Source organism: Anopheles gambiae, chromosome 3 (assembly GCF_943734735.2).
Source record: "Anopheles gambiae chromosome 3, idAnoGambNW_F1_1, whole genome shotgun sequence".
In the NCBI taxonomy this organism is placed as follows: Eukaryota; Metazoa; Arthropoda; class Insecta; order Diptera; family Culicidae; genus Anopheles; species Anopheles gambiae.
In genome coordinates this window covers 8,961,691-8,987,535 of record NC_064602.1, presented here as the reverse complement: position 1 = coordinate 8,987,535, position 25,845 = coordinate 8,961,691, and the positions used below count along the sequence as shown (strand labels likewise).

The window sequence follows — 25,845 nt, the reverse complement described above, 5'->3', positions numbered from 1 at the left end:
GATAAGGATAGTATCATATGACGTCATATGTCGCATTATACGTTGAAGAATATTGGAAAATGGTTTTTTTGTTTTTTTCTATGCTATGAGAGCATTAAGATCGTAAGAAAGTTAGCAGAATGAAAGGTGAAATCATCTGACATGTCCCTATTTTCGCAGGAAATAAGTTTACAATGTGTTTCTAGGATGACTTTCTACGCCATATCGTTTCCTTTCTTACCAAGTAAATGATCTTGATTTTGAAATCTTGCACATTTCCTGGAAGGTCATCGCTTCGCAATCATCTCGGGTGCTGTTTCATCTTACCGCCCTTTGCTGCGTTGCGTTCGTTATCCTGCTTCGCCAAACATTTGCCTTACTTTATTCCTGTTTATTTGACGAATACTAAAGAACGAGAACGACATCCGGACATCCCACACAACATAACGGGCTGCCCACAGCATGAACCAGAACACACCACAGCCAGGCTTGTTCTCAATCAACAACTTTCGGTGTGAAGGTGAAAGGAATCAACACGTCGCCCACAGCGCCCCGAAGCGGTAGGATCGATATCCCCATCTGGTGCTTTAGCCGATCCCTAAATGTTAGCCTAAAAGCTTGTTGAATTAAAATCCCGAAGCAGCAGCAGCAGCAGCATCAGCCCGGTGACAGTGTTTGCCATCAGGGGTCAGTCCTGCTGGAAATGATGGTCAGTCAAATATTTACCCAAATCGTTTGCCCGCAGGACACGCTCTGGTGGGCAGGATGTGCATATGACTGGGTCGCTTCCGGATCGTGTTGATTCGGAGTGGGTAGATACGGATAGTGCAGGGGGACGGGGGAGGAGGGGGGAGATAGAATATTGCAAAGTGACTTCCCGTTTACGTGGGTGCTATCGCACCATTCACAGTCAGTCGGCAATCGTTTGCTAGCAATGGGGGGAAAAAGCACGATGATATCGATATTGTAATGAAGGTGTGATGGGGATGGCCTGAAGGTACCATTTTTTCTGTCACTGTCTTCTCTCTTAGGCAGTTTCCTTTTTCCTGTTGTTTTCTTATTCAAGCATTCTATGCCCAAGAGATAGATAAGAAGAGGGCTTTGCAAGGGGTGGATGAAAATAATCGTATTAATAAATAAAAGATGCAATGGCGCTTGGAAGGCAGAAAAGCTTAATCGATAAAGCGACACAATTTGAAGCAGCGTAATATGAGACTTTTCACACGATTGACAAAGAAGGAAACACCTTTTTGGAATTCAATTTGTAGACATTTTTTGTGACACTTAGAATTGGTACTGTTGGGGGGGGGGGGGGGGGAAGTTCAACACTCTTGTCGATATCAACGAGTTTCGTCACGTTGGGAGATATTTACACGACTTACATGATCTAACGATATTTAAGAATGATAAAAGTATAGTTAACCTATTGTTGCTAAAAAAAATACTGGCCGTTTCAGATGAACTGTTTGAAAAACCTTCAAAAATTAGCTCCGTCTAAAGAGATAGCGCTCGAATATGATTGGCTTATTTTCAATCGCTTAAGTAATCCTACTTCCGACAGAAAGTGCGGATCTACGGCATTATCTTCCTATCCTTAAGATTTATGTAATTGAGGTATGCGCTGAGGCCCAAACTAACCTTAAACCCATCTCCACCTTTTTACAATACACGTAAGCCAACAGAATTGTTTGCCGATTGAATGAGGGTATGTAGAACAAAATAAGCAAATAACCCATAACGTGATCGAGAATATCCCCCCCCCCCCTCGGTCCCTTGCTTATCCTTTCCCACAATCAACAGGTTCCGGGGGACCTCTTGCTGAGCAGGGTTTGTTTTGTGTCTCAAATATCTCCGCTCGCTTTAAGGTAATGGAAGGTAAAGTAATGGGACGGACTGCAAACACTTTGCAGGAACAAAAATAAAAGGAATAAAAGGTTAGAAATTGGAAAACGATGAGGACGGAAAGTCCGAATCAAAAGAAAGCGTTCTTGGGAGCTCGAATGAAATGAGTGTGTGGAGAGGGGAGAAAGGGTTCACGTTTAAAAAGTTTCCGGGCTTTTGAACTTCTGCGCAAAAGGATACGCAAAGGGTAGCCGTAGGGAATGTCACCTTTTTTGCTCAAGTGCCGTCACTTGCGCTCCAGTCGATCGATAATTTATGGGTTGCGTTTTACGCATGAATTGCAAAGAGGTCGTATGGTTTGGTTGTTTTCCATTAGAGCGCTGTGTTCGGTGTTTAACAAACTGTGCAATGCTTGGTTAAAATTCTCTCATGTTCATGAACCAATAGAAGTTTAATTAATCGTTGAATAAATGTGATATGATCGTAAATTTTCATTATTTAAGAAAGTTGACTCCATGTACCAGTTTTTTTATTGAAAAATTCTTTATTATACAAACAATGTCACGATACCGCCGTTTTCCTCTTCATTACAATAATACAATATTTAGAATATGACCAATAAAAGTAAACATAATGAGTCAATAATGAGTTCATCCACCGCATCCACCCAGCGCTCATTTGTCGCTCCGTAACGAAACTTAACGTTTCAAGCCTAGTTAGGTACACGTCCATATTGTGTTAGAGCTTGTATTAGTTATGGGGTGAAAATTATTCTTTCCTCCACATCTATTCCTTACGCTAAACACATTTTTAGTTGGCGCATTATGCTCCATTTCACTCCCCCCCCCTCAAAACGATCGTTTTCGTTGTGTCGAGTCAAACATTGAGTTCAGTTTGCAAAACACGTTGCTTTCGGTTTGCCGCTTAAAGATGCGCTTATTTTTTAGCTACACAGTTTTTGCGTTGGTTTTCTTTTATACATTGAAGGGTTCCAAGATTATTAATATTATGTATCCAGCTACTCGGAGCTTCGTACGATCTGTGCTCCTGCTTAATAGGGGGTTTTGTTGTAAGTTTGTAAGCTTGAACATGAATAGTCACCGAGCAAGCGCTCACACTATTCCTATTCCCTGCTGCTTACGAATCCGATTTGTACAGCTTTAAAAACGGAGAAAGCAATAAACGTTGATTTTTGTTGCAAATTTGTATTTTTTTTCTATCCTTGTCTCACACTTCTCAACCTCCCCAACTCGAGTACCATAGGGAAGTGCTTTTACTTTTAGCTACACTCCACTCAGCAACAATCCACAGTGGAGAAAATGAAGAGGAGTTTTGCAAATAACTTTTTGATTTAATGCACTGCCAGTTTGCCCGAAGTTGGTTCGAAACTTTCCCCACTACGGTGGGGGAAAAAGAGCGATACAACTGCGTACGAAATGAACAGCTCCTCACCCAGATAACACACATACAAAACTGACACACACAAAAAAAAAAGCAGGAATGATAGACAGCACAAATTGAATCAATCCGAAAACGTACAAAGACGACACTAACTCAGCACCGATTGTGGGAGTGGTTTTTTTTTGTTGCAGAGACGTCTTTTCTAACTGACCAACACGAGTAGGGAAGGAAATGCCCCTTGCCGTTTCATACAGCAGCTCCCCACCGAACCCTAGCGAACGTCGATCGATATCACACACAGCTTTCCGGCACTCGGTTTGTCATTAGGAAGTCTTCAATTCCTTTCAGGTTGATTTCCGCCTCGGAGATCTCCTCGTCCCGGTACGTCCCGGCGCCCGTCCTGGTGGACTGGTGCCCGTGCGGATGATGGTTGGCCTGATGGTAGAACCGATCCGGACCCTTCTCCCGGCCCACCTTATCCAGCTCCAGCTCCTGGGGCGAATGGGCGAGCTGCTGGTGCTTGATGGCAAATGCCGAGCTGGTGGAGTTAATCGGAATCAGCTCTTCCTGGTGGATGTCCGTCAGCCGAGGATACTGATTGGTTGGGTGGAGAGAGAAGATCGAGGAAGAAAACGCAAAGCATACATGTTTTGGGTTGGAAAAGTTTTTCACCAATAGCGTGCAGAATAGGAGCAGGAATAAGGAAATACGGTTTGATAAAAAGCATCACTCCTGTCAAACAGATATCGGTACCAGCCGGCATGACAGTTTTGGGGAGAAGCCAGCACCAGCCAGGCTCACCTAACCTCAACGGAAAACTTTGTGCCGTCTGTGCCGGTAGCCCTCTACTTACCGGTATCAGATCGGGATCCTGCTCGTCGTCGATAGTTTCTACCTTGGTTTTCGTCTTGATGCTGCTGCCGACGTTGTTCATCCATTTGGTGGTTTTCGTGGGTTTGTCCTTCTGCAGACAAAACTTCTCATTAGCACACAAACAATCGGTTTTGCGGAAGTGAAAGCGCTCCGGGCGCTTACCTTACCTTCGCTATGTCAACCAGCAGAAGTGTATTCTTTGACTCCTCTGTGTATCGCTTTTCTTTATTAATATTTTGTTTAAGTCTTTTCGATTTCAGATAAATTCTAACGATGATGATGACGATGATCAGCAGGATGGTTAGGAACAGACCAATCAGGATGGGCGTCAGCAGGTTGGACTTGGGATCGGGCGACGGTGCCGCCTCCTCCGGTGCAGCCGGTATGAGCAGATCGGCGATGAAGATACGTGGACTGTGGCCCTTCTGGTTGACCGAGTAGACGTACAGCTTGAGCGAGTCCGGTTTGTGGTGGCCGGCCGGGGGGAGCTGCTGCCGGAGCTGGTCGAACGATGTGATGCTGAAGATGGGCTCCTCCGCGTTGGTAAGGTTGATGCTGCGGTGTGTGAGTGGGAATTGTGTGCACAGTTCAGTGGAAATTTTCTTGAAGAATAGGAACGCGCCTTTTTTCCCTTACCTGTGCCCTGGGTAACGGCTGGAAAGCATCTCCAGCACGAACGATTGCTTCAGTCCCCCATCGTAGCCCTGGTGGCAGTTGACCTCGAACGAGTTGGTAAAGTTGCGCCACGCGCAATTGATGACCGAGGTGGGCAAACCTGGCGGCAGAAAACGGAAACAAAAACCCCCCCGAACACATCACAATCGAACGGATGGAAATTATCATGAAATTTGCATGATGCAAACAACGCGTAATTTATCGTAACTCTTCCTTCCCCACTATTATCCCACTTTCTTCTCGCGCAAATGAGGCCAATCAAGCAGGCGGACCCTTATTCTACAAATAAAAACGAAGGGAAAATGTACGCAAAAAAGCAGATCCCATCCAGCACGAGCTGCAGTGTTCCTTTCATTATTCATGAGATGCAAACTTGGTGCTGGTATGGAGCGAGTACAGCCAAATAACGGGGCAAGGGGGAAGTCGGAAGAGCCACACATAACAAAAACAAAACAGTCAAACCGAACTAAGTGGTTGCATCCGTACCGGCAGCAATCAGGTGGAAAATGCACGGTTCCGCCATTGTTCCGATCTCGTTGGTGCCCCAGCAGGACAGGGTGCCGTAGTCCTGTTCGCTCGCGGGCGTGTAGTGCAGCTGGCTCGATGAACCGTTGCTGGAAAATCGATGCTGCTCGATTTCCAGCACCTCTTCCGAGTTTTCAAAGCGCCAGTAGAACTTGCTGCAGGAGAGCGAGAAATCGATGGACAGTGGTGTAGTGGTTGCATCAGGTCCGGGTAAATTGTGTGGAATTGTATCGGTGGGAATGTAGTGTGTGTGTGTGTGTGTGGTATGTGGTCTGTAAGATTAAGCACAACACTTCTTACTTACCTCGCTAGTGGGTGCGTGATGATATCACAACTAACGGTAATCGTTTCGTCCAGCGAGACACCGATGCTGACAATCTTATCTGTTGCACAGAGAGGAACATCTGAATGTGGTATAACAGATCATACAACAATTTAAAATGTATGTTGAAGTTCATATTACGAGTACTTAAAATAAATAAATTTGAATAACGTTTAATAACAGTGCCTTCTAGTGGCAATCATGAAGAAGCTTTTGACAGTTGTCAATGACAATTTGAAGTACAGTGAAGCGCCGTTCATCCGGGCTCATCGGGACTCGACCTAGCCCGGATATGCGAATAACACGAATAATGAGTAAAAGGTTATATTTAATGACAAATTTCTGAATTTTTTAATTTATTTGGTTTTTGGATAAAAAAATCCTAGTTTTTATTAATTTCATGATTTTGCAAACAAAATATTTGAAATTTGCCATTATTTATAGTGTTTTTTTGTGATGATAATTTGCTCTGATAATCGTTTTTCCAAATTTCCTCCTCAGAACGCAATGTCACCTTTGTATTGAACTGTCATTTATCAGCGGCACGAACAAACGAACAGCCGGATATAAGGTACCCGAATAAACGGCGCTTCACAGTAGTATTTTTTGCAATGAACCCTCATTTAACACTAGAAAGCTCTGTAGAACATTCAAACTTGAGTTCAGGGTTCTTATCATTAAATACATAATTGCAAACGAACTGTAAACAGCAAAACCAATAAAAAACACATACCACCGCCCAAACAAAACAAATCAACTTACACTTGATGTTGAGCACAATCTCGTTGCTAAGCGTTTCACCCTCCGAGTTGAGTGCTCCACACTGGTACGAACCGCTCGAGTATCGCGTCACCTTCTGTATGACCAGACTCTGGTTCGATCGAACGATTTTGGTCGACGACGAGTTCTGAGGTAGTTGCACTCCCTGGTGATTAAATTGATTAAACAGAAAACGGTTGGCTCATGATGATGATGAGCTGGTGTTGCTGCTGCTGATGGTTTGTAAAATTGATTGGGTGTGTGTGTGTGTGCGTTGTGTCACCCCCTATCGGCCCCCGACCGATCGATCGATACGCACGCAAAGGGACGGATCGTACCCAGTGTCATGGGGAGACCCAATACTATTCGGAGATAAAACTGTATCCGGAGCAAATTAGTAACTGCACCGCAAAACCCCGGTCGTACATATCGGTACGTAATTGAGACCGGCGGCCAGCCACCGCTTCAAAACCGCTCTAAGCATGACGGGGGGAGGTGAAGCCACATTCCGGCACAAATCATCACTGTCGATGTTAAGGGCCAGCGGCGAGCTTTGGTGGGCAAAAGCGATAGCGATCGTTTAGTGTACCAGACCGAACCGGTTCGCCAATAAATTTATGCAAATTTGAGCTGTAATTGAGGTTGTTGCGCGATGGGACAGACCTTGGCACGGGTATCGTTATGTTTGCTCTTCGGCAAAAAGGGTTTTGCCAGTTCGGGCAACGCTCGATGATCGAGGGCGGAGGGATAGGTGATGGATTGGGACATGTGCTGGAATTCATCGGAAATTTGTTCGGAAGGAATGTCCACCAGCCAAAGGCAATGGCTTGAGATGGGTATTAGTTGGGCAGAATGATGCGACAAACGTGAGCGAACACAATAATGACCCGTAATTCCCGTAACGACAAGGAGCGAGCACGGCCTCTTAAAAAGAGCTCCGAGTGCCCCACTGCTCAATGTACGCAGAGCGATTGCAAAGGAATTCAACATCATTGTCATCAAATTGAATGGAACCGATGGTGTTGGGGGGATGGGGGGTAGGGCAAACATGGACAATATTTGCGGAAACATTGGAATGCGTCCAGTGTGCGGCATCGCCAACCCGGAACCGGTGTACTTACATTGTGTAACCAGGTTAACCTTCTCCATGACGGGTTGGATTGTATCTTGCACTCGAAGTAGATGTCGTCACCCTCCTTGATATCGTCCATCGCGAGTGTGGAGCCGAGCTGCAGCACCACCACCGGCGGATCTGTTACGGGAATTCATCAAAGAAATAGAAATCATCGTCCGGAGGTAGAGAAGAAGTCAGCAGCACCCGTCCCGCAGAACTCGCAAACCTACAGTGTACGCTGATGTTTTGGAAGTGTTCCAGGAACAGGCCCGCCACCTTCGGGTTCTGGGCCCGGCAACCGAGCAGCCGGCCGTCGTCCTCGACCGTCGGCACGAACGTCAGCACCGAGTAGGTGGTGTTGCGGACTGCGTGCTCCTTGACGCGCTTCAGCGTCTTCTTGCCCTTGGTCCACTGGATGACCGCGTTCGGGCGCGCCCCAGTAGACTGACAGACGATCTGGTACTCCTTGTGGGCGGCAAGCGATTCCGTTGCGTTGAGAATGTTCACCGCCAACGGTTTTACTGGGGTATTTGTGTGTGTGTTTTTGTTGCGTTCAAAGAGAGAGATAGATGGAAATGCATTTGCGGTTACAGAACTGGAGAAGAGTTATGGCCGGAGCCGTTTTATTCGTTCGTTTGGGTCGTTGGGTTGTGGTTTGCGCTGATGATAAGACAGTTGAAGGGTAGCGTGTTTTGAGAAATTTTGATTCGAAATGGAGGGACCTGGTACCATTCCCGGTGGATTGGACGGGTATTTCATCATTCTGACAGTAGAAAGAGCATAATATGTGGTTCGAGACACGAGCTGTTGTCAGAAGAAAGTGTTTTAATTTAAAAGAGAATCTGAACGAGTCTTTAACCTCTGTACCAGTCACTTCGTCCAGAACAGAGAAGAATGATGAAGATATTCTATTCCTTGTTGCAAATTGCAAACACACATTTTCCGACCCATTCAATCATGCGAAAATGAGGCGAACGAAATGTGATCAGTTTCCTGTATCCGATCAGAGGACTCATTCCTAGCGCTGGGTGCGTTTACGCTCCTAGCCAGCCCTAGACGGTGCTGCGGTGGAATTGTCGACTGTCGGCTCGCTTCTCCCTAACACTTACGGTACATATCGAGCACAAACTTGCTCGTACGGGGCTGCATCAGCTTCGTGTTGGACGCCTGGCAGGTGAAGACCGAGTGCAGATGGTGCCGCTGGACGGATGTCCACAGCAGACGATTCTCGATAATGTTTCCGGTGTTCTGCTCGATCTGATTATCCACCAGATTATCGTTGATGAACCAGAGCACATCGGGCTGCGGTCTGCCTGGGAACGGGCGATAACGTTGTAGCGTGATAATGGGCGTTGTTTGAAGAACGAGGGAGCACGTGAGAGGAAGAGAAAGAGTGTTTGAGAGTACGATAAGGATGGAGTAATACCAACTCTGACACGGACATTGCACACAAAAAGAAAAAGATTGATACATTTTGGAGAGAAAAAAATAGGAAAAACCCCATTGCTGGGCAATGTTTTGTGTGAAGCGTGTGCGCAAAGGAATGGGAAATGAAATGACTTTCTTTGCCTTGCCTAGTATGTTGCTTTTGCTTATTTTTTGTCAACCAATACCAGCCATTTTTTAAGTAATCAAATTTGAAATCTATATATTTTTAAATGAAATAAATTCCGCCTCTCTTTTCTCGGAAATACTGTGAACAGCATAGAAGCACAAGGAAGCACTTTGAACCGTTGCTTCCGTTTCCACTTTCCAGTGATTCATTTTATTCTCCGCTGTGTTTTTATCACCGTGTCACTCTTCGTTCGCAACACACCCGTTTGGCTACATTCAATCAATGTTGAATTTGTATGCAAATCCATTGCAGCGTTTAAATTCACATTTCCTGCTTCCGGGAACGTGGGCGAGGGTTTACGCTCCGTACGAAAGATGCATCTTCAATAGAATTATAAAATCGTTAGCATGGTAGTATGTGAGCAGAATTTTACCATCCATGCATACCTTCTGCATCGTTTGCCATCGCTTGCCATTGAACTAGTTCAATAAAGTTTTTTCCCTACTGCAGGTGCAAGGAGGGGATGGGTTGTAATAGTGTTAAAGTCACTGCGAGCTTTGCCATTTCTTTCGGTGCCAGTTCAAGCACGAATAGCTATCCACAATTTATCCAGCAGTTTGACGGTAGTTTTTCCACGTAAAAACTCACCAGAAATCCGTACTCAGTGCTGGAATTGAGCACGAGTACACCTTGCATGCTCACGTGAAACCGAGCAGACTTTTCCACTGCCGCGCTGATATGCAGCGTTGGCGCTTGGCAACGCGCAAAGCTCAGCTTCGTCCCGTTGGCGTTCGGTGAGAAATATTTCCTGGAACGCACCCTGCTCCCCCCCCCCCCCACCCAATCTCACTTGCCGGCCTGAAATAATAGTCAAACAAATATCAGCGAAAGCTTGCCAGACCGTGAAACATCTGCAGTCGACTTTAAACTTTTAAGTACGCTCCAATGAGTACGGGAAAAAGCTCCCCTCCGGGGGACCAGCTTCAGCTGGTGCCAGATCAACTTTTCATTTTACTTTTTTTCTGTGAGTGTGTGTGTGTGCGCACTTTGGGTTTTTTTATGTATACCCTATGTGCACTCTTACTCAATTTTTATGTTTGTGTTTGAAATGAACGGGGTGTAGGAAGATGAGAAGCACAAAAAGAAAAAGAAACCTAAATCAGCTTTGCTTTGCTCTATGGGAAGCTTTTCTTCCATTCCTCTTTGCGCGCATTTGACGTCTCGCGGCACTTTTGTGCTCAATTAAAGTTTATCATTTGCTTCACTTTCGTCCTAGATCGGATCTGGAGGGCTTTGGGTAAAAGCTGGTTTTTAAGTGATATGTTGACAAAGCCAATTTTATAGTTTAGTTTGCAGGGATTGTTTAATTGTTTGCTGGACACTTGAGCTGGTTGTGTTGGTTTTAATAAGTGAAAAGTTAAATTAACTTCGCTTGAGTATGACGCCAGTCACTGTATTAACAGTAAGTAATGAAAGAAATTAAGTCAAAAAGGTGAAAAGACTATGGCAGAAATGCATCTATTATTAAAACATAATTGAAGCTAGAGAAGAGTGTGCAAATTAACATAAATTACCTCCAACTACACGGCAGGTCAGCAGTATATCATCTCCTTCCTCCTTTGGTCCTATTATTGTACTATTTATGACACGTCCCCAGCGATCTAGAACTACGGGTTGCGATGGCGGTACTGCAAAAGTTTGTGTGAGACAGCAAAGAGAAAGGTAATGTAAAGTACATGGCAATGTCACAGAGAAATGTTCAAAATTGCCCAGCAGTTAGATGTAGCAGTAGATGGAACGTTTTCTTTTTGTTTTTACCACAAAAAAAACATTAATATTTAGCTCCATTTCAGCTAGCTGATTGTTTTATTATTTTTAATACTTACTAATCACGGTGAGATTGAAGCGGAAGCTTTGCGTTTGGCTGTTCTGGAAGTCAACTCGACAGCGATAAATTCCCTGATCGTGACGTTTAATTTCCTGTGCAAATACATACAATGTCATCGTCACGTTAAGGCCAACATCGATTGCACAATCGAGATTCCAGTTATGGGGTTACATTTACGCAATAACAGTGTGGGGAGTGGTGACAAACCCCCCCTCCCGAAATGACGGCAAACCTACTTACGTTCAATTCCAAATACGCTGGATCACTTTCGATCACGTAACGGGCACGTGGACCAAACACCTGCGGCGCGGACCAATGTTGAGCATCGTTGAGCGATTTTCCACGTACATCGAGGCTGTTACGTTTGGCAAAGGGGAAGGGAAAACAAAGCGGGTGAGATGATAACCAAAAGCTATTACTGGAGGAAAATCGAACCCCTAATGGTGCAGGTAGTACGTAACGGTTAACGGACATTTTAAACCCTTTGCAGTTAATTCTTACGAGCTGTCCGCTTTTTTAAACACTTCAAATCACATTTGCACCATCTTTAACTATAAATACACCTACCCTGTTAACATTAGTTTATCTCGGTAGGGCTTTATCACTCTCAGATGATAATTACTTTCAAAAGGATTGTTCCTCAGTGTTCAGCACATGATCCGTTTTTTGTGTCTATTTTTAATGCCCTCAATATCGTCTGTTTTGATACGGTGAGCCAATAGAATACGTTCAGAGCTTAGCGCTTAATGCGCACATTCACACCGACGATCGTTTTGAAGTTCGGCCACAAAAAGCCACCAACATCTAGATAGCTCAGCTCATGCCCGGATACAACTGCAGGCATCCATATCCGCTTCACTGTCGTGTGTGCGACCATGGGGCGAAAAAGATTTACCCCAAACAATGGAGAAGCTGGGAAAGGAAATGGACGAAAAAAATCTCATTTCTGACTGTCTCATCCACCGGTATACGGTCGGTCAGGATATCCCGCCGATAAACTCGGGGTGATGGCTTCTGAACAATGAAATAATCCCAGTACCAGTTGATAGAGGAGAAAAATATTCTCTGCTGCCTTCAATTGGAATGGGGGTGGCGACACTTTATTCGTATCAGCTTGCCCGGCTCCAAATCAAGCAGAATTCGTTTCAGCAAATGCTATTGTCACAGTAATCTCCGCTCGGTAAGTGACCCAGAACCGTACTACAGTGCTGGCGGAGTGTCAGTAATGGGTTGCTGACCAAACCCCATTACAGAACCCTTCATATTCTTCTTTTTGCTGCAACCAAACACACACAAAAAAACTCCAGCTCTTTCTTTCAAGCAATCTGCAGATTGCTCAACCAAACACACGCCCTGTAAGTATCATCCTGGGCAATATTTCCCTCCACATGGCCATTCAACCAATCGAGATGCTTACGGGATGGTTATTTCTACACTGCTCTGTGTACCAACCGGAACCGGAGCCCGGATGTAGGAGATGTGGATACGCTGGGAGAATCATTTCTATGCTGCTGGACGGGTTCTAGTGGCCGGACACAGTGCCCGAACCCCCCCCCCCCCCCCCCCCTGTTCGAGCAGTTCTATAACTTCTATCAAGGTTGGTTCGCTTTCGGAATCGTTTCAGGGGGTTCGTTGCAGGAAATCCGAGTGGGAAATTGCGTCCAAGTGATTTTATATAAATTGTTATCTTTTTTATTGTCTCTTCCGCTTACGGTTTTCTGCACGTTGTCGTTGGTCTGCTATCAGATATCGAAATTGGCCAGCAGTGTAAGAGTAAAAGCGTTAATCGTTCACCCTTGGTTTGAGTCTTTTTTCTGCTATTGCTATAGACTGATAGGAATAACTTGAGATATATTTTTAAATATGAAACAGTTTTTTTTAATTATATAAAATGGTTTATTTCTTACACAAATTGACAAAAGGACACTAGTGAAAACATTTATCCAATCGAACGACTTATACACACATGCTATCTTGAGGTTTGTGTAACGATTTGTCGTCAATTTGTTAGCTGGAAGCATTACAAATTGCATACTCAACTATTGCCTGTCCGGGCTATCAATTTTCCATCTTACAGCCGCTGCAGTGCTGATGCACGGATGCAAAACGTACCCAGCGGAAGTCACAAAAAGCTTCCCGGGGCCTGCTCTGGGTGGTGCTGGAAAATCTTCCCAAGCTCAACCGAACCGGGCCCTTCGCTTGGTGCACAGGGATGCATTGCACAACTGCATTGCTGAACCGTTCATCCAGGAAAAGAGGCAAAATGAAACTCGAGCTCTGGTGGGAATATTTATGTTCCATGTATCCCTATCCTCAAACTCACACACATGCATACAGACACTCAAACACTCAACCCATCTCCCATCGGCTGTAAGACATCGGCTAGGGGGTTTTGAAGAGGATTTGGTCCGCCGGGCGTCCCAGTTTTCTTGTGCAGTGCAGTCTCCGCTTTATATTTCATGAAGTGTAAAATGAGGTTCGTTCGCCGCATAATAAAAGAGCAGCGCCGTAAACCCCGTTGCAGGCTGAAGGATTAGTGCAGCGGGCGTTGCATTGAACGGGCAGCTTTTTCGATTGATTTTCACCCCCCAACGGGAGTTGTATTTCAAGGGATAAGAGAGCAGATGGATCGTTGCACAACAAAGTCAACAAACCGAGGCTGCCATACGGCCATCAGCGAATCAGCCACTTGCAGGTGATGGGAAAATATTTTGCCACTCACACCGTGCAACAGAATGCACAGCGACTTCACATTGGACGACTTTGATCGATGCAGTGCCCCCCCTGCTGGGTGGGAGGTGGGAGCGAGCGTTATATTGCAGGGATATTGCATTCTTGAACATAAATAGCTGGATTAGAAAATGGAGCAACTCCAGATGGACAGAGGGAGATATCACTTACCTGTACAAAGGAATTCCAGCGTTGTCACGAAACCACAGCACCATATTGATTTTGTCGCGGTTGGACGCTAGAAGCGGACAGTACAGTACAGCTTGCTGGTCCTCGATTGCTTCCACGTCGGTGGTTTTAACTGTGAAGTGAAGGGGCGTTTACACATTTAAGGTGAGCAGAATACACAAAAGATATTGAGGTGTCGTTTATCGTTACAATTCGCTTAGCAAAAGATCGCTTTTGTTCGAGCTGTAGGGGTGTAGGTGAGCATTGCGATGCTCATTCTAACAGTAAGCAGTAAGTCAATACAGGGGGGAAAAAGCAGTAATTAAAATTCCAATCCGCCCGCAGCACCTTTGCCATTGTGCCTGCGTTTGCAGATGTAAATTTTCATCACCATATAAGTCTTACTTTATAAGCATTAAAGTTTATACGGCACAATAAAACATTTTAGGTTGCCTGTGAAGCGACCGTAACTGATGCTGGCGCTGCTTCGCAAGGTAAATAAGTGCAAGCTGGTGTACGTTCTTTGGGGGCAAATGGTTCTTCTTCCTCTTAAACACGTTTCAAAAGAACTCCAATGCACGAGAAACGCAAACGCCCACTCCGCTTCCATTCCGTTTTGCCGGATGGTTAGCGATCTAAATGGGCCGCCGGTCGTGTTTCCGTGACGCCTCCTGTTTCTCGTTGGTCTCGTGTTATTGCTACCCCGCTTTTTTTAAGACGTTTACGCTTGGTTTCCCAGTCTGCAGAACGAAACACGCCGTTTCAGATTGACTTTTAGCGGTAGTAATCTGATGGCCCGACACCGGTCGTCAAGTATTTCTGTCCAGGGGCGACTGCGTTGGGCTGTGCACAGGGTTGACGATGCAAAGAAGTCAAAATATAGAAATATCACAGTTTTATGGCCGCCCGGTTTTATTGGTGTTTTGCTTCTGTCCCGGGGTTTGGACTGGACAGCCCGGCGGCTTACGCTTTTATGTGTATGTGTGTGTGTGTGTGTCTGTGTTTGCTTACTGGCGGGCGTTTAGGCGTGATGAGCCGGTCAAATCCCTGGACGGGTGTTGGAGCATGATTTTTCAATTTAATAGACTTGAGCGTGGGAAAGCTTTGCGTTTTGCTCCGTATTATGAGAGTACAAGCAAATTTGATGTTAAAATTTAAAGGGACATGTCGTGTTTATTACACAACCAAAGCCAAGTTTGGGGCACAAATAGTGATGTTATCATATTAAGTATTATCAGCATTATCCTCCGAGTGATTGGACATAGTATAAATTCGATTTATTTACTGCTAAAATCCATTTCATTTGTTTCAATGCTGCGATGCCTTTCGCTACGGTTGAATTCACTCCATCCGGTACGCCACCAGCAGCGTACAACTGTCACGAGCAAACGCCGCTTTTCCGCTTGTGAAATGCAATTTAATTTGCTTCCATTATTATTATCCACCGCTCCCACAAAGCAGGGAGCTGCTACCCAAATTGTTGCAATTGTTCGTTTAATTTGTAGACCGTTCTGAAAAGCGGGCGAGAAAGTCCCACATCCCAGCGCTGGGGCCGGTTCGAGCCTTCGAGCGGTTTGTTGAAGCAGAAGCGACTTGGTGAAACATATTTTAGGCCCAGGACACGGCGTACCACGCCAAGCGCAAAAGATAATGGGGAATGGAGTAGGAGCGGGGGAGGGTTTGGGTTGGTTTTAATTTAATTTTTTCCACAAATTCTTCTACGGCCACATCCTTGCGGCTATCCAGCAAAGGAGCAAGGATAGCCAAGAAGCTTCACAGCCTGTCTAAAGTTCGGGGTTTTTCCAGCGAGCTAGCGAAACTTTTGTGGACACGATGTGGCACGCGGTCGCGGTGGATTATGCCTGCAGGGGCTCCGGTGTCTATTCAGCTCACCAGAACGAGGCTTAAAAGTTGCACCCGAAACCGTCCGTGGCACGGGGTTCGATTCCGTTAGATGTGGCGTGTTGCGCGAAGACGAAGCTTTTTTTTTGGTGGTAGCTTAAGATTGGGTGGCGGAACTTTAAATAAATCGTGATTGCGTAACTTTAGGGGGATAATTGAAACCGCGAAAACCATCATCGCGATAAGCGTGGAATGGTTATTTGATCGGGAGGGTTTTTGTTTTCGTTTTCGTTGTTTTTGCTGCACCGAGTCGTCTTTATTGATTAAACTGGGTACGGTTAAAGCAATAGTATTTAATTAAATACTTTTCCATCAACTACAATGAGGTAGGGATTAAAAGAAAGCGCAACATTCCACCGTAAGCGTATGCTCGCTTTGGGATGCTTTTGATTAAACGCACCGGCGTGAATGCTGTTGATAGTAATAAAACCGTGTAAAGAACGTGATGAAAAACTTTCCCTCAAGTACATGTGCACCTTTCTTGCGAATGATGGATGAACCGTTCTTTCCACGGTGCACAGTTCACAGTCTGGTTCCTGCTTTCTGCTGCTGCTATTGCTGTTATGATAAAATGTACGGGTTTCTTGCTTTGCACATGCTCGGGTGGATTGTGCAATCGACAATTAAAATGGAACAGTTTAATTAAACCTGATCATACTGGTAGCGAGGAGGTTTTGATGTTTACAAATTAAACTTCATCAAAGGAACGAGTACGGAAGAAGCGCAAGCAACAAATTCTAAGCACATGCAGGATAACAAAATTAAAAGTTATGTGTGGAAGAATTGAAAAAGTTGATTATGGAGTAATATATTAAGTTTTATCCATAACTTCAAAACTTCTTTAAATTATTCCGTTTTCCTAAGTAAAAACTGAAGTTAGTCTAACACCACTCTGTAAAATAACGAAACTCATATCACACTGTGCAACCACTTGAACGAAACAATTAAAACTCGTTTACCAAGAAACTAAAACTTCAGCAAGAATCTGCCCTCGAATTTCATCACGCCCGCCCAGCAGAGAGCAAGACAACCACACCGCCAAGTGGCAATAATGTACAGGCGAAGCGAAGCCGACATGGAGTAGATGAGTGTTCGGTGTGCAAAAAAGCGCACACATAAAAACACACTTTATCATGAGAATCCTTTGAAGTATGGCAACATAAAACACTGCCAGCATCGTACTCGTATGTGGGCAACGAGGAATCCCGTTGCCCACGTTTGGCTCACGCGTCGAAGCGCCATTTTGCCAGCGCTCCGCTTCGCTCCATCATGACACAGCTCTCTGCTCATGTAGCGTCAGAAGACGTAGTAGCAAAAATGTTGTTCGGTTGTAATTACAGTGCTCATGACTGTTTTTTTTATTCTTCTTCTTCTTCGTTTTGGCACAGTATGAAGTCAAAAAAGCGAAGCATTTCTTCGGTTGGAAAAAAACGGGGTTGGAAACACCGTACGACAGTGCAAGCAGCACTTGGAAGCAGCCGGGAAACCTTATCCGGTGTCGTCCGGGAGAGTTTATTAGATTGAAGTTCATTACCATGGTTGCTAATTCTTATTAAATCATTTTTCTCGTTCACAACTCATTTCCAGCTTTGGTGCTTTGGTGCTGGTGGTGGTGGTGATGCAACTTAATGCTAGCGTGAAATTGCTTCCTCTTTGACGGTCGGTGCTCTCGGGTGCGAGTTGAGATCAAGCGCAAATGAGTGTAATGACTATTGCTTTAGGAATACTTCTGTGCTTATTATTGGAAATACCAATGTTTGTTTGTTTTAAATGATGATTATTTAATATAAAGCTTCCTTTTGGTAGAGAAAAACTTTGAAAGGCGAATAATAGTTTTTAATACTCTTTATTATTATGACCTTTTCTCATGGAAAAAGGTCGTTGGATACATTTCATGTCTTGTTGTGGTATTTTAAGCAACTTTAACAAAAATTTACCAATTTTTTTATCGCATGGCGTTATGAAGAATCTGAAACTATAATAATGACATCTGATGAAAGAAAGGAAGGTAAACAATTATCACTAAAAATATGAGACAAACAAACTAATGAACGGAACATAAAGAAGGTCACGCAGGACACGGGCACTTTGTGCATATTTTTTCCATAAAACCTCTTAGTGTGGCGGAAGAAAAGCGAAAAGCAAAACATAATATCCCAAACACTAACAACCACTCGAAGACACTTTCTAAGTCATTATCATTATCTTGCATCACAACACAATTGCGCTGCCCGCTATCTACCCAGCGCATCGTCCCACCCATCTGTAATAACCGTTATGAAATCTCAATTACTTACCAAAGTTTTCCTTCTCATTGCGTGGATGCGACCGGACCGGGCCGGCAAGCGAAAAGAGATGCAGCAGAAAAAGCACAAAAGCAAACGACAACCGGTATTGGTACCGGAGGGAGTGCAGCCCACCCTGCTGCTGCTGCAGCCGGAACAGACGGTTTCCGGTGCGGGTCGTGTCGTCGTCCTCGTCGTCGCAGACGCTGGCTAGTGCCGGTACCGTTGCAGGATGTTGCTGAACATCGCACGCCGGTCGATTAATGGTCATTGTTGGCGCGCTCGGTCATGTTTGCCTTTGTCCTGCAGTCGGTTCAGCATACATTTCGTTGGCTTGATGAACGGTTCCGGCACTGATTCGGCTGCGTTTCGACGCTGCCGTCCGCTTGGATGGAAGGACATTGATTCGGGTGCATTGTACTAGGCTGCTTTTGATTTAACCTAACTGGGGCGTCGGTGTGGGGTACGGGGAGGGGATTGGGTTGCTTTTCGTGAGCAAATTGAACACTATCTACGTGTAGTCAAACTTTAGCTAAACACTGTCACTGCACTGGATTGAATGCGCGGGATGTTTTATCGTCGTTTCATTCCCACTACACTTAGGTAACTGTTTCACTGCACAAACACACATTAGGATGTTTCATAGTTGGACGCTAAGCACTGCAAAAAACAACATGCACAAGATTTTATAAATATGGCACTAAACACAAGGAATCACTTTGAATCACTTCAAAAAAATCTATTTTTTGCACAACTTCTATTTTTTACGACTTTTTTAACATTGCATTTTGTTTCACATGTGGAAAAACATTTTCTTGGTTTTTTTTGTTGTTTTCTATAGAGCTGACGGCACTGTTGACGTAAACGGTGAGTTTGTTTTGGTTCGCGAGCTTTCGTCCTGATCTTCGTTCCCACTCCTAGTTATGGCGTTGTTTTGGTAACATTCTGAGAATGCACAAACAGAAATGTCGTCGACTACACACTACCGCACTGGCCTATTTCTTCGAACATTATGAATATTTTATTTCACTTCCTACGGGCGGGATGTTCTGTTTCATGGACTGCTGAAGGAAAATAAAAAACATCATGTCACAAACTTCAATTATATTACGTAGTACAGTGAAGAAGATTGAAAATAAGTAGTAAATATTTTTCAGTATTAATGTACGCTAAACTTTCTGCAAATAAAGTTAAGGTACCTTAGAATTTCAAGGAACGAAAGGTCCAGGGTGATTCATTTCATAGAATCAAGACCGTTTCGTGCTGGAGTTCTCTAAACAGCACAGTCGCATTCGCCGGTAACAACACCGACAAGGTTAAGGACAGAGCAGAACTTTCAGTAGAGAGAAGCATCATGCTTCATGAAGGAAAGGTTCTTATTTCCTGCAGCTATTATGTTGAGTTATTCTCTTCCGTTCGGAAGGAGCTGTTAGCGTAGTGCAAGTGAATAAAAAACCCTGACAGAATTGTAAGGAAAATGGGAACATGGAACGAAGTTGTTTTTGCTCCGCTTTCACCGCAGGTTGTTATTCTTTCGTTGTTTGAAAGTTCGTTCAATTCTGCTGCTGCTCGGTTCTGGAGGTCCAAAGATATAGACAAACAGCAAGTAAGCAGGGAACTCACATTGGGATATATTTATGTACGATGAAGTACTTAAGCGCTTGCTGATTGAGGCAGGACTACTTCACAAACGAGTAACCACAACAGAGATACATCAAGTGAAAAGGAATGATACATAGTTGAGAGATTGTATAGTATTGGGAGAGTCTATTATTTTAGATTTCAACATAATTAGTAAGCATAAAACTTTGTATAAAGTCTATCCAAAATCTTAACAACATAAGAACTGTGTTTCAAAACTCTGTTTCTGCTTTCCTGTTTTGTTATTTTTAGTTATAGGCACACCTGGGCTATTGTGGACTTTTCTGCCTCGAGGGTCTTTTCATTATGACACCAACTGAATGATTGAATGCACTGATGCCATCTGCAATATGTAGCTCTACTCTTATCCTAGCATACCATTCCATTCCATCGTGCGAAAGTCTCATTGCACATTCTATTTTTAATAGCCATCTGTGCATATAAGACATCCCCTGGCACCATGCATTCAGGCTCATTCATGCGAGATTTTACGCAAATAACCACCTTCACCACCAACCAGGGAAGCGCACATGGCTAGACTGACGTTGGTGACAAATTGAAACCACCTACCTGTCGTTGCAGCGTCAATGGAACGTCCTGAAAGGTGGGGAGTAAGTCCCATCATTCAGTGTATGCATTTTATCGCTCCTCTGTCTTGTGGTTGACGTTATTCTTTCTGAAGGGCTCTTCTTGTTTTTGTTTCCATCCGCTGCATTTCTACGAGACAGCTCTTGCCGGTATTCATATCGTGAGGATGTATTCATTCGATCAACATCTTTGTAAACACGTTCGTTAACAACCGGCGAGTGGGTGTCCGTGGGCGATTGGTCTATGCACTTCGACGGAGAAAGGATGCCAGTAACATTGAACATTGAAGAATGACAGTGACAAGGGAAGTGGTAGGAGCTCGAGAGCGGAAAACAGGCTTAAGCTTAACGTTCGATAGTGCCTCAAGAAAACTGAACACCATGTGCACAGTTTGTTGGAAAAGGCATTACATTGGGGCCTCAGTTTGCATGCCCAAGAAGTAGTGGCATTCACGCAGAGATAGGACACGCTCTATCTCTATGTTGTGATGGAAAGTTTGTGTAAAAAGTGAAATATGAACAGTTCCTTTAGAGATCGGCTGCGTTCGATATCTCCCTTAGGCTCTTTGCTTCGTGTACGTGAGCTCAATACAAGAGAAGCGCCTCCGACAGCCAGGACACAGATTTCCTTGCTGTGTGACAAATGAAGAAAAAGGTCGTTGTTATTGATGTTGTTGTGTGACGAACCAGTAGAAGTAAAGTCTGAACCAGACTACACCAGATGACATTGTTTGCGTAGATGTCATGACGAGTACTTGCATGGCGTGACAGAGAGATGAATTGCACTCTATTTATGTTTGCCTCTTGGTATGCAAATACAGGTGCTGTAAATTTGCAAAACAAATTTTCTTGAAACAGTACCTGTATCGTTCATATTAAAGCCTTAACACAGACATTATAACGAATCATATCGAATCCCGGCACCCAGGGCTCGAAATTCTAGAAGCATAATTATACTTCCAGCGAAACATCCAGCTGTAACAGCTCGGAGTATTGTACGCTTGAAGGAGAAATTATTTCCTTTTTCTCGGAAAACCTTCCACTGACCTTGCTCCGTATGCTTGGAATCAAACAACAAGCCGCACCAATCATCAGTGATAAGTCATTAGCATAAAAATGTATCATAAAGACATAATGGGAATGTAATCTTGCTTTACGATTATCTAATGACTTTCCATGTTACCAGGACCTTGGGCAACCCGCCGAATCATACCGAAGAATGATATGCCATGGAATGGAATGAGTCGGCACGTCTGGATATTGATTGTGTTTCATGTTTGTTCTATGCTCGTCCGAGCTTCTATGGCACGATTTGATGTTGGGATTTCTCTTCTAGCTTCGCTTGTGTGTGAAAAGAAATGTTTCATTTGATGGACCATCGTGTACAGCCTTTACCTGTTTAGATCCACACTTTGACGATGATGATGATGATGGTCATTTGCCTGCCCAGAAGTGACTTTAAAGGGCAGAAAAAAGGAATCCCCATCATCAGCGCTATTCCAATGACTTGTCGATGATTGGCGAGAAAAACTGCTACAAATCCCCAGACAAACAAACCGGCGACAACACCTGGCGTCCAGCATTGTATGGGGTAGAGGCCCAGGAGGTCGAAAGAAGGTTTTGTCACCGTAGTTACCACCGTGCCGCCAGTTCCCTGCGGACGCAATTCGGTGGGACCGAAAATAAATCACAAACACGCAACCTGAATTATTAGCGTGCTGCGTTTTTCGATCATTCCTTTGCAGCAGTTGTGTTGTGCCGTTTCACTCACTCGTTCGCTAAGAGTAGAATGAGAGTAATATGTTTACCTTCTTACGAAAGAAAAATGATTTGAAAGATTCAGTTTTTCACGTACTGCATTACTCACCACCAGGAGGCTCGCTTTTCGGTAGGTAGGGAGCGAAACTTTTCATCGCAAACTAATGGAACATAACAACTCATGTAATTTGCATAACTGCTGATCGTTACACTTTGCCTTGCCACAGTTGATTACGTACGTGAGGGATTTGAAATTGAAATGGGAGTATGGTGACCTATGCCCTGGTTTAGGTTATGAGGAATGTATTTGTGTGAGCAAAACTTCACGATCGATACAGCTTTAAGAAGCTTGGAATTGTAGCATTGCATGATGTTTGTATGAAGTGTCGCAAAGTTTGTTGAAAGTGATTTATTAGAAACACTATTTGCAATCATCAAACTAGTTTATTTTATCACACTAGTTGCATTTTTAAACACCTAAAGGAATGGAAATTCACCATCAAACTAACAATAAATAAACCTCAATCATACTAGTTGATGGCAGAGAAATTTAAATTTGAGTGAGATTCATTTGCATTGTAAAATACACGCTTGAAATACTAAGTACATGTTACAAGCAAGCGGAACCATCTCCCACAGGAAGGACGATATTTTGAAAGTTTCACCCCACTGTAAGCTGCCAAAGCAAACGCAAAGAGCAAAAAACATACGCCAGCGAAACGGTGTAACCCATGCAGGTGTTTATCTAGGTGCATCAGGATTTATTGTCCTAATGTAAAATTACTTCCTGCAGGGAAGCTCAAACTGTACTTGGTACTGGAGCTAACGAAAATTGAGTAGTTGGTGCATGCAGCGCAAGGAAGGAAGGTGTTCCGTATTTGCAGCTAGTAAAGTGTGCTTCACGAAGAAAGTTCATTGTGGGAATGAAATGCACATACACTCCCACTAGCCAAAAGCCAACGTGCCGTAAATCAAATGGCTTGTGCGGGTGGTTTGCTTTAAGTATGGCTTAGCAGCTTATTTTAAAGCACATTCACAGCGCTAGGTGCATGAGAGGCCCTGTTTAAAAGGTGGTACATGTTTGGCAAAGGTATGCAAAAACGTGCCGCAAACCACAACAACTCTGAATATAACACACACAAAAAAGTAGACAGCGTATACATCATTAACAAAGCATGGACCGCTATTATTTTTGAATCCCTGCCCAACATGTCAACCGCCCTCGAGGCCGGTACTCTAACAAGCCCATTGTTCAAGCGCTTTCCACGAGGAAAAGGACGCCACTAGCTTAAACAGCAGCAACGTAAACTTCCTTCCCAGAAGCTCTCGCCCATACCCTTGCTAACCAAATCAAGACAACATAATTCCCCGAACTCGACTTCCCCACATGCTCAATCGCTCGTAAAAGGTTTACATGACCCTGTTGTTATCAACATCAACAAGAGGCATGCATGCACCATCGAGTGCCGGTGATCGAATGTTTTTGTTCTTCTGGTTTGTGTAACCGCCTGTTTTTCCCCCTTTTTTTTGGTTCATGTTTTGTAAAATCTTGACGCAGCATCATGACCGTAACCCTTTCGGCGTGTTTTTTCCGCCCGTTTTGCTCGTTGATGATGTCCATAAATTTGACGTCAACGTGTATGGCGTTTGGTAAATATTGTTGTCATGCCAAACGGTGGGGGAAACAAAACGTGCACAAACATACACACTGGAGAGGGGTTTTTTTTTAACGACGTATGGGATGCATGCAAGTTTGTGTGAGAAGATACAAAAAAATGCCCATAGAAGAAGGAGGAATTAACTTCATGTAAAACTCAATCAACTTCAATGTCACACTGGCTTCCGTGATATGACATGGTTGTGTGAGGTTGTTTTTTGTTAAATTTTTTGAATGAACTTTTACTGATTTACATCGTGAAAAAACCGAAAATGTCCTTTTGTAGTCATATACAATTAACAAAAAGTTACACTTTAACTAGCTTTAAGTGATTAATCAACTACATCTGACAGCCCGAACAGAACGTATGCTCTAGTTCTATCTTACATCAATCCTTCATTTTAACAGACTCTGTGCAACTCAATCACTTCACATTGTTTGTGTAGGATGAATTGTTTCTACCTCTGCTAAGCATCACCGTAAGGCTCCAGACAAGTTGAGCATCAGCTAGGTCTAGGTCAAGCAGCTATACATCATGCGTACCAATGGAGAAAGATAAGGCCTGTAGGCTGTATAGAAGGTCATCGCGATCTATCACGAAGTTTATTTAAGAGAAAACTATGGTAACAACCGTAAACGACTCCTACGCCATCTAGGCAGTCCTTCACTTTGACTTCTGCAGCGAAGGCGTTACATCTTAAAGGGCACTCACAAGCTTATGTTATATCTTTTTCTTTAATCATGAGCTTTTGAATGACTTAATTTCTAATTTGGGACAATTTACGAAAACAAATTAGAACACGAAACTAGATAAAGTAACCTACAGTAAACTTACATCATAACTTTCTTCCACTCCACGTATTTTATCCTTCTAGTCTATGAAACCATTCAGCAATTGTGTATCGCTCACACTCATATACACTTTCACACACAGCGCATAAACTTGATATCATTCTCCAGTGGAAGGCTCCACTTACACCTGTGTATAGCGAAACACTTTCGATGATGAATGAGCCGCCATGTCATCGAATCACCTTTCTGGCTGATGATTTATTGTGATTACTGATAATCTTTTGCGAGAAGCCTATCGCCTTCTCATCTTGAATTTTACGCTTTCATCAAATGGTTTCACAATTTTCGTTCACATCTTTTTATGTTTTTCTTCATTTTGTGCCATTGGAAAACACATTGGCGCTCGCCGGTTTAATTATTTTCAACATTTCCAGGAATTGTGATTATTTACAACTTTTTTACGATTTTTGAACATACTTTTTTTCTTCTTTTTATGATATCAACCGAAAATTACAGCACATAAATACACTCACAAGCACACGCAACCAAACCACCGCGGCGATACTAAACGTGGGCAGCGAACCGTGTGAAAAGAAATTTCCATTTCCAGTGGATTATACTACGCTTTCTTTCGCTTTTCACCACTTCTTGAAGGAGAGCGGAAGCAAACGGGTCGCACAGACGATGTTATGCGGGTTGAATAATTTCACACCATTCTCCTCTTTCTTCGATCATGCTTCAGCCGGTCCTCTCCACTATAATACCGCATTGACGAAACCATGCAACCGTATGATTCGCGTAATCCTTTGGAATATCGAGCTCGACGTGGTGAAGGAAAAATCCCAACCCGTGCGAACAATTTGCTTCACCTGTCAAAGGGCTCGCTTCAACCGCACTACTCACTAACTGGTCGTCGCTGCCATTGACGGTTAATGACGGGTTCGACGGGGAATGAAAGTGTCGCACTGTGTTATTTTGCTCTATTTCTTCTACCTCTTCCTCAGCAAACAAGCGAATCCCTTGGAAGAACCCTCCGAGCAACTAAATCAATCACCAATCTGGGAAGATTCAACGTTGTCTCCGTGCACCGACCACAACCAACCACGCGGGCGTATTCCATCGGACTGATTCGAAAGGTTGCCACGGAGCGCAAGGAAACGTTTTGAGAAGGAACCGGCCACTCGGAATGTGCTGTGTTTTGCTCTCAGTTTCATTGATTTCCTAGCGAAGGGACGAAAGGATGAATACCTTCGTGTTGGAGATGCTCTCAGCTGTTCCACTGCTCGGAATGAACCGAATTGGTTCGTCGATTTGAAAGGTTCATCGTTGGGTTGTAGTGACAGTTGAGTAGTGAATGAGCATGGGATGAACGTGTAGTGCAACGATGAATTT

General features: G+C 43.9%; 1 protein-coding gene across 5 annotated transcripts; it reads right to left on the bottom strand.

The window, feature by feature from the left end:
* Window positions 1-2,344: 2,344 nt before the first annotated feature.
* Window positions 2,345-25,589, bottom strand: LOC1277664 (uncharacterized). Of its 5 annotated transcripts, none has more exons than XM_061657358.1 (16): window positions 25,447-25,589; window positions 18,031-18,678; window positions 13,835-13,964; window positions 11,174-11,288; window positions 10,932-11,025; window positions 10,620-10,733; window positions 8,600-8,803; window positions 7,721-8,011; window positions 7,498-7,628; window positions 6,380-6,542; window positions 5,600-5,699; window positions 5,257-5,450; window positions 4,732-4,870; window positions 4,263-4,650; window positions 4,076-4,186; window positions 2,345-3,816 (listed from the first exon to the last, which is right to left on the bottom strand). In XM_061657358.1, the coding sequence occupies exons 2-16, from the start codon at window positions 18,287-18,289 to the stop codon at window positions 3,514-3,516; spliced, it is 2,736 nt and encodes a 911-aa protein (XP_061513342.1). In that variant the 5' UTR covers window positions 18,290-18,678; window positions 25,447-25,589; the 3' UTR covers window positions 2,345-3,513. The 5 variants fall into 5 exon arrangements, with proteins under 5 accessions (XP_061513342.1, XP_061513343.1, XP_061513341.1 ...); XM_061657359.1 differs by having other exon boundaries at window positions 25,508-25,588; XM_061657357.1 differs by having other exon boundaries at window positions 25,323-25,587.
* Window positions 25,590-25,845: the final 256 nt, after the last annotated feature.

Excerpts from the sequence above, each read along its gene's own strand:
- LOC1277664 (XM_061657358.1), bottom strand. The coding sequence starts at position 18,289 with ATGACCATTAATCGACCGGCGTGCGATGTTCAGCAACATCCTGCAACG. Across the intron at positions 8,804-10,619 it reads GACCTGCCGTGTAGTTGGAG|GCAGACCGCAGCCCGATGTG; the intron begins GTAATTTATGTT and ends GCCCGTTCCCAG. Across the intron at positions 4,871-5,256 it reads TTTCCACCTGATTGCTGCCG|GTTTGCCCACCTCGGTCATC; the intron begins GTACGGATGCAA and ends TTCTGCCGCCAG.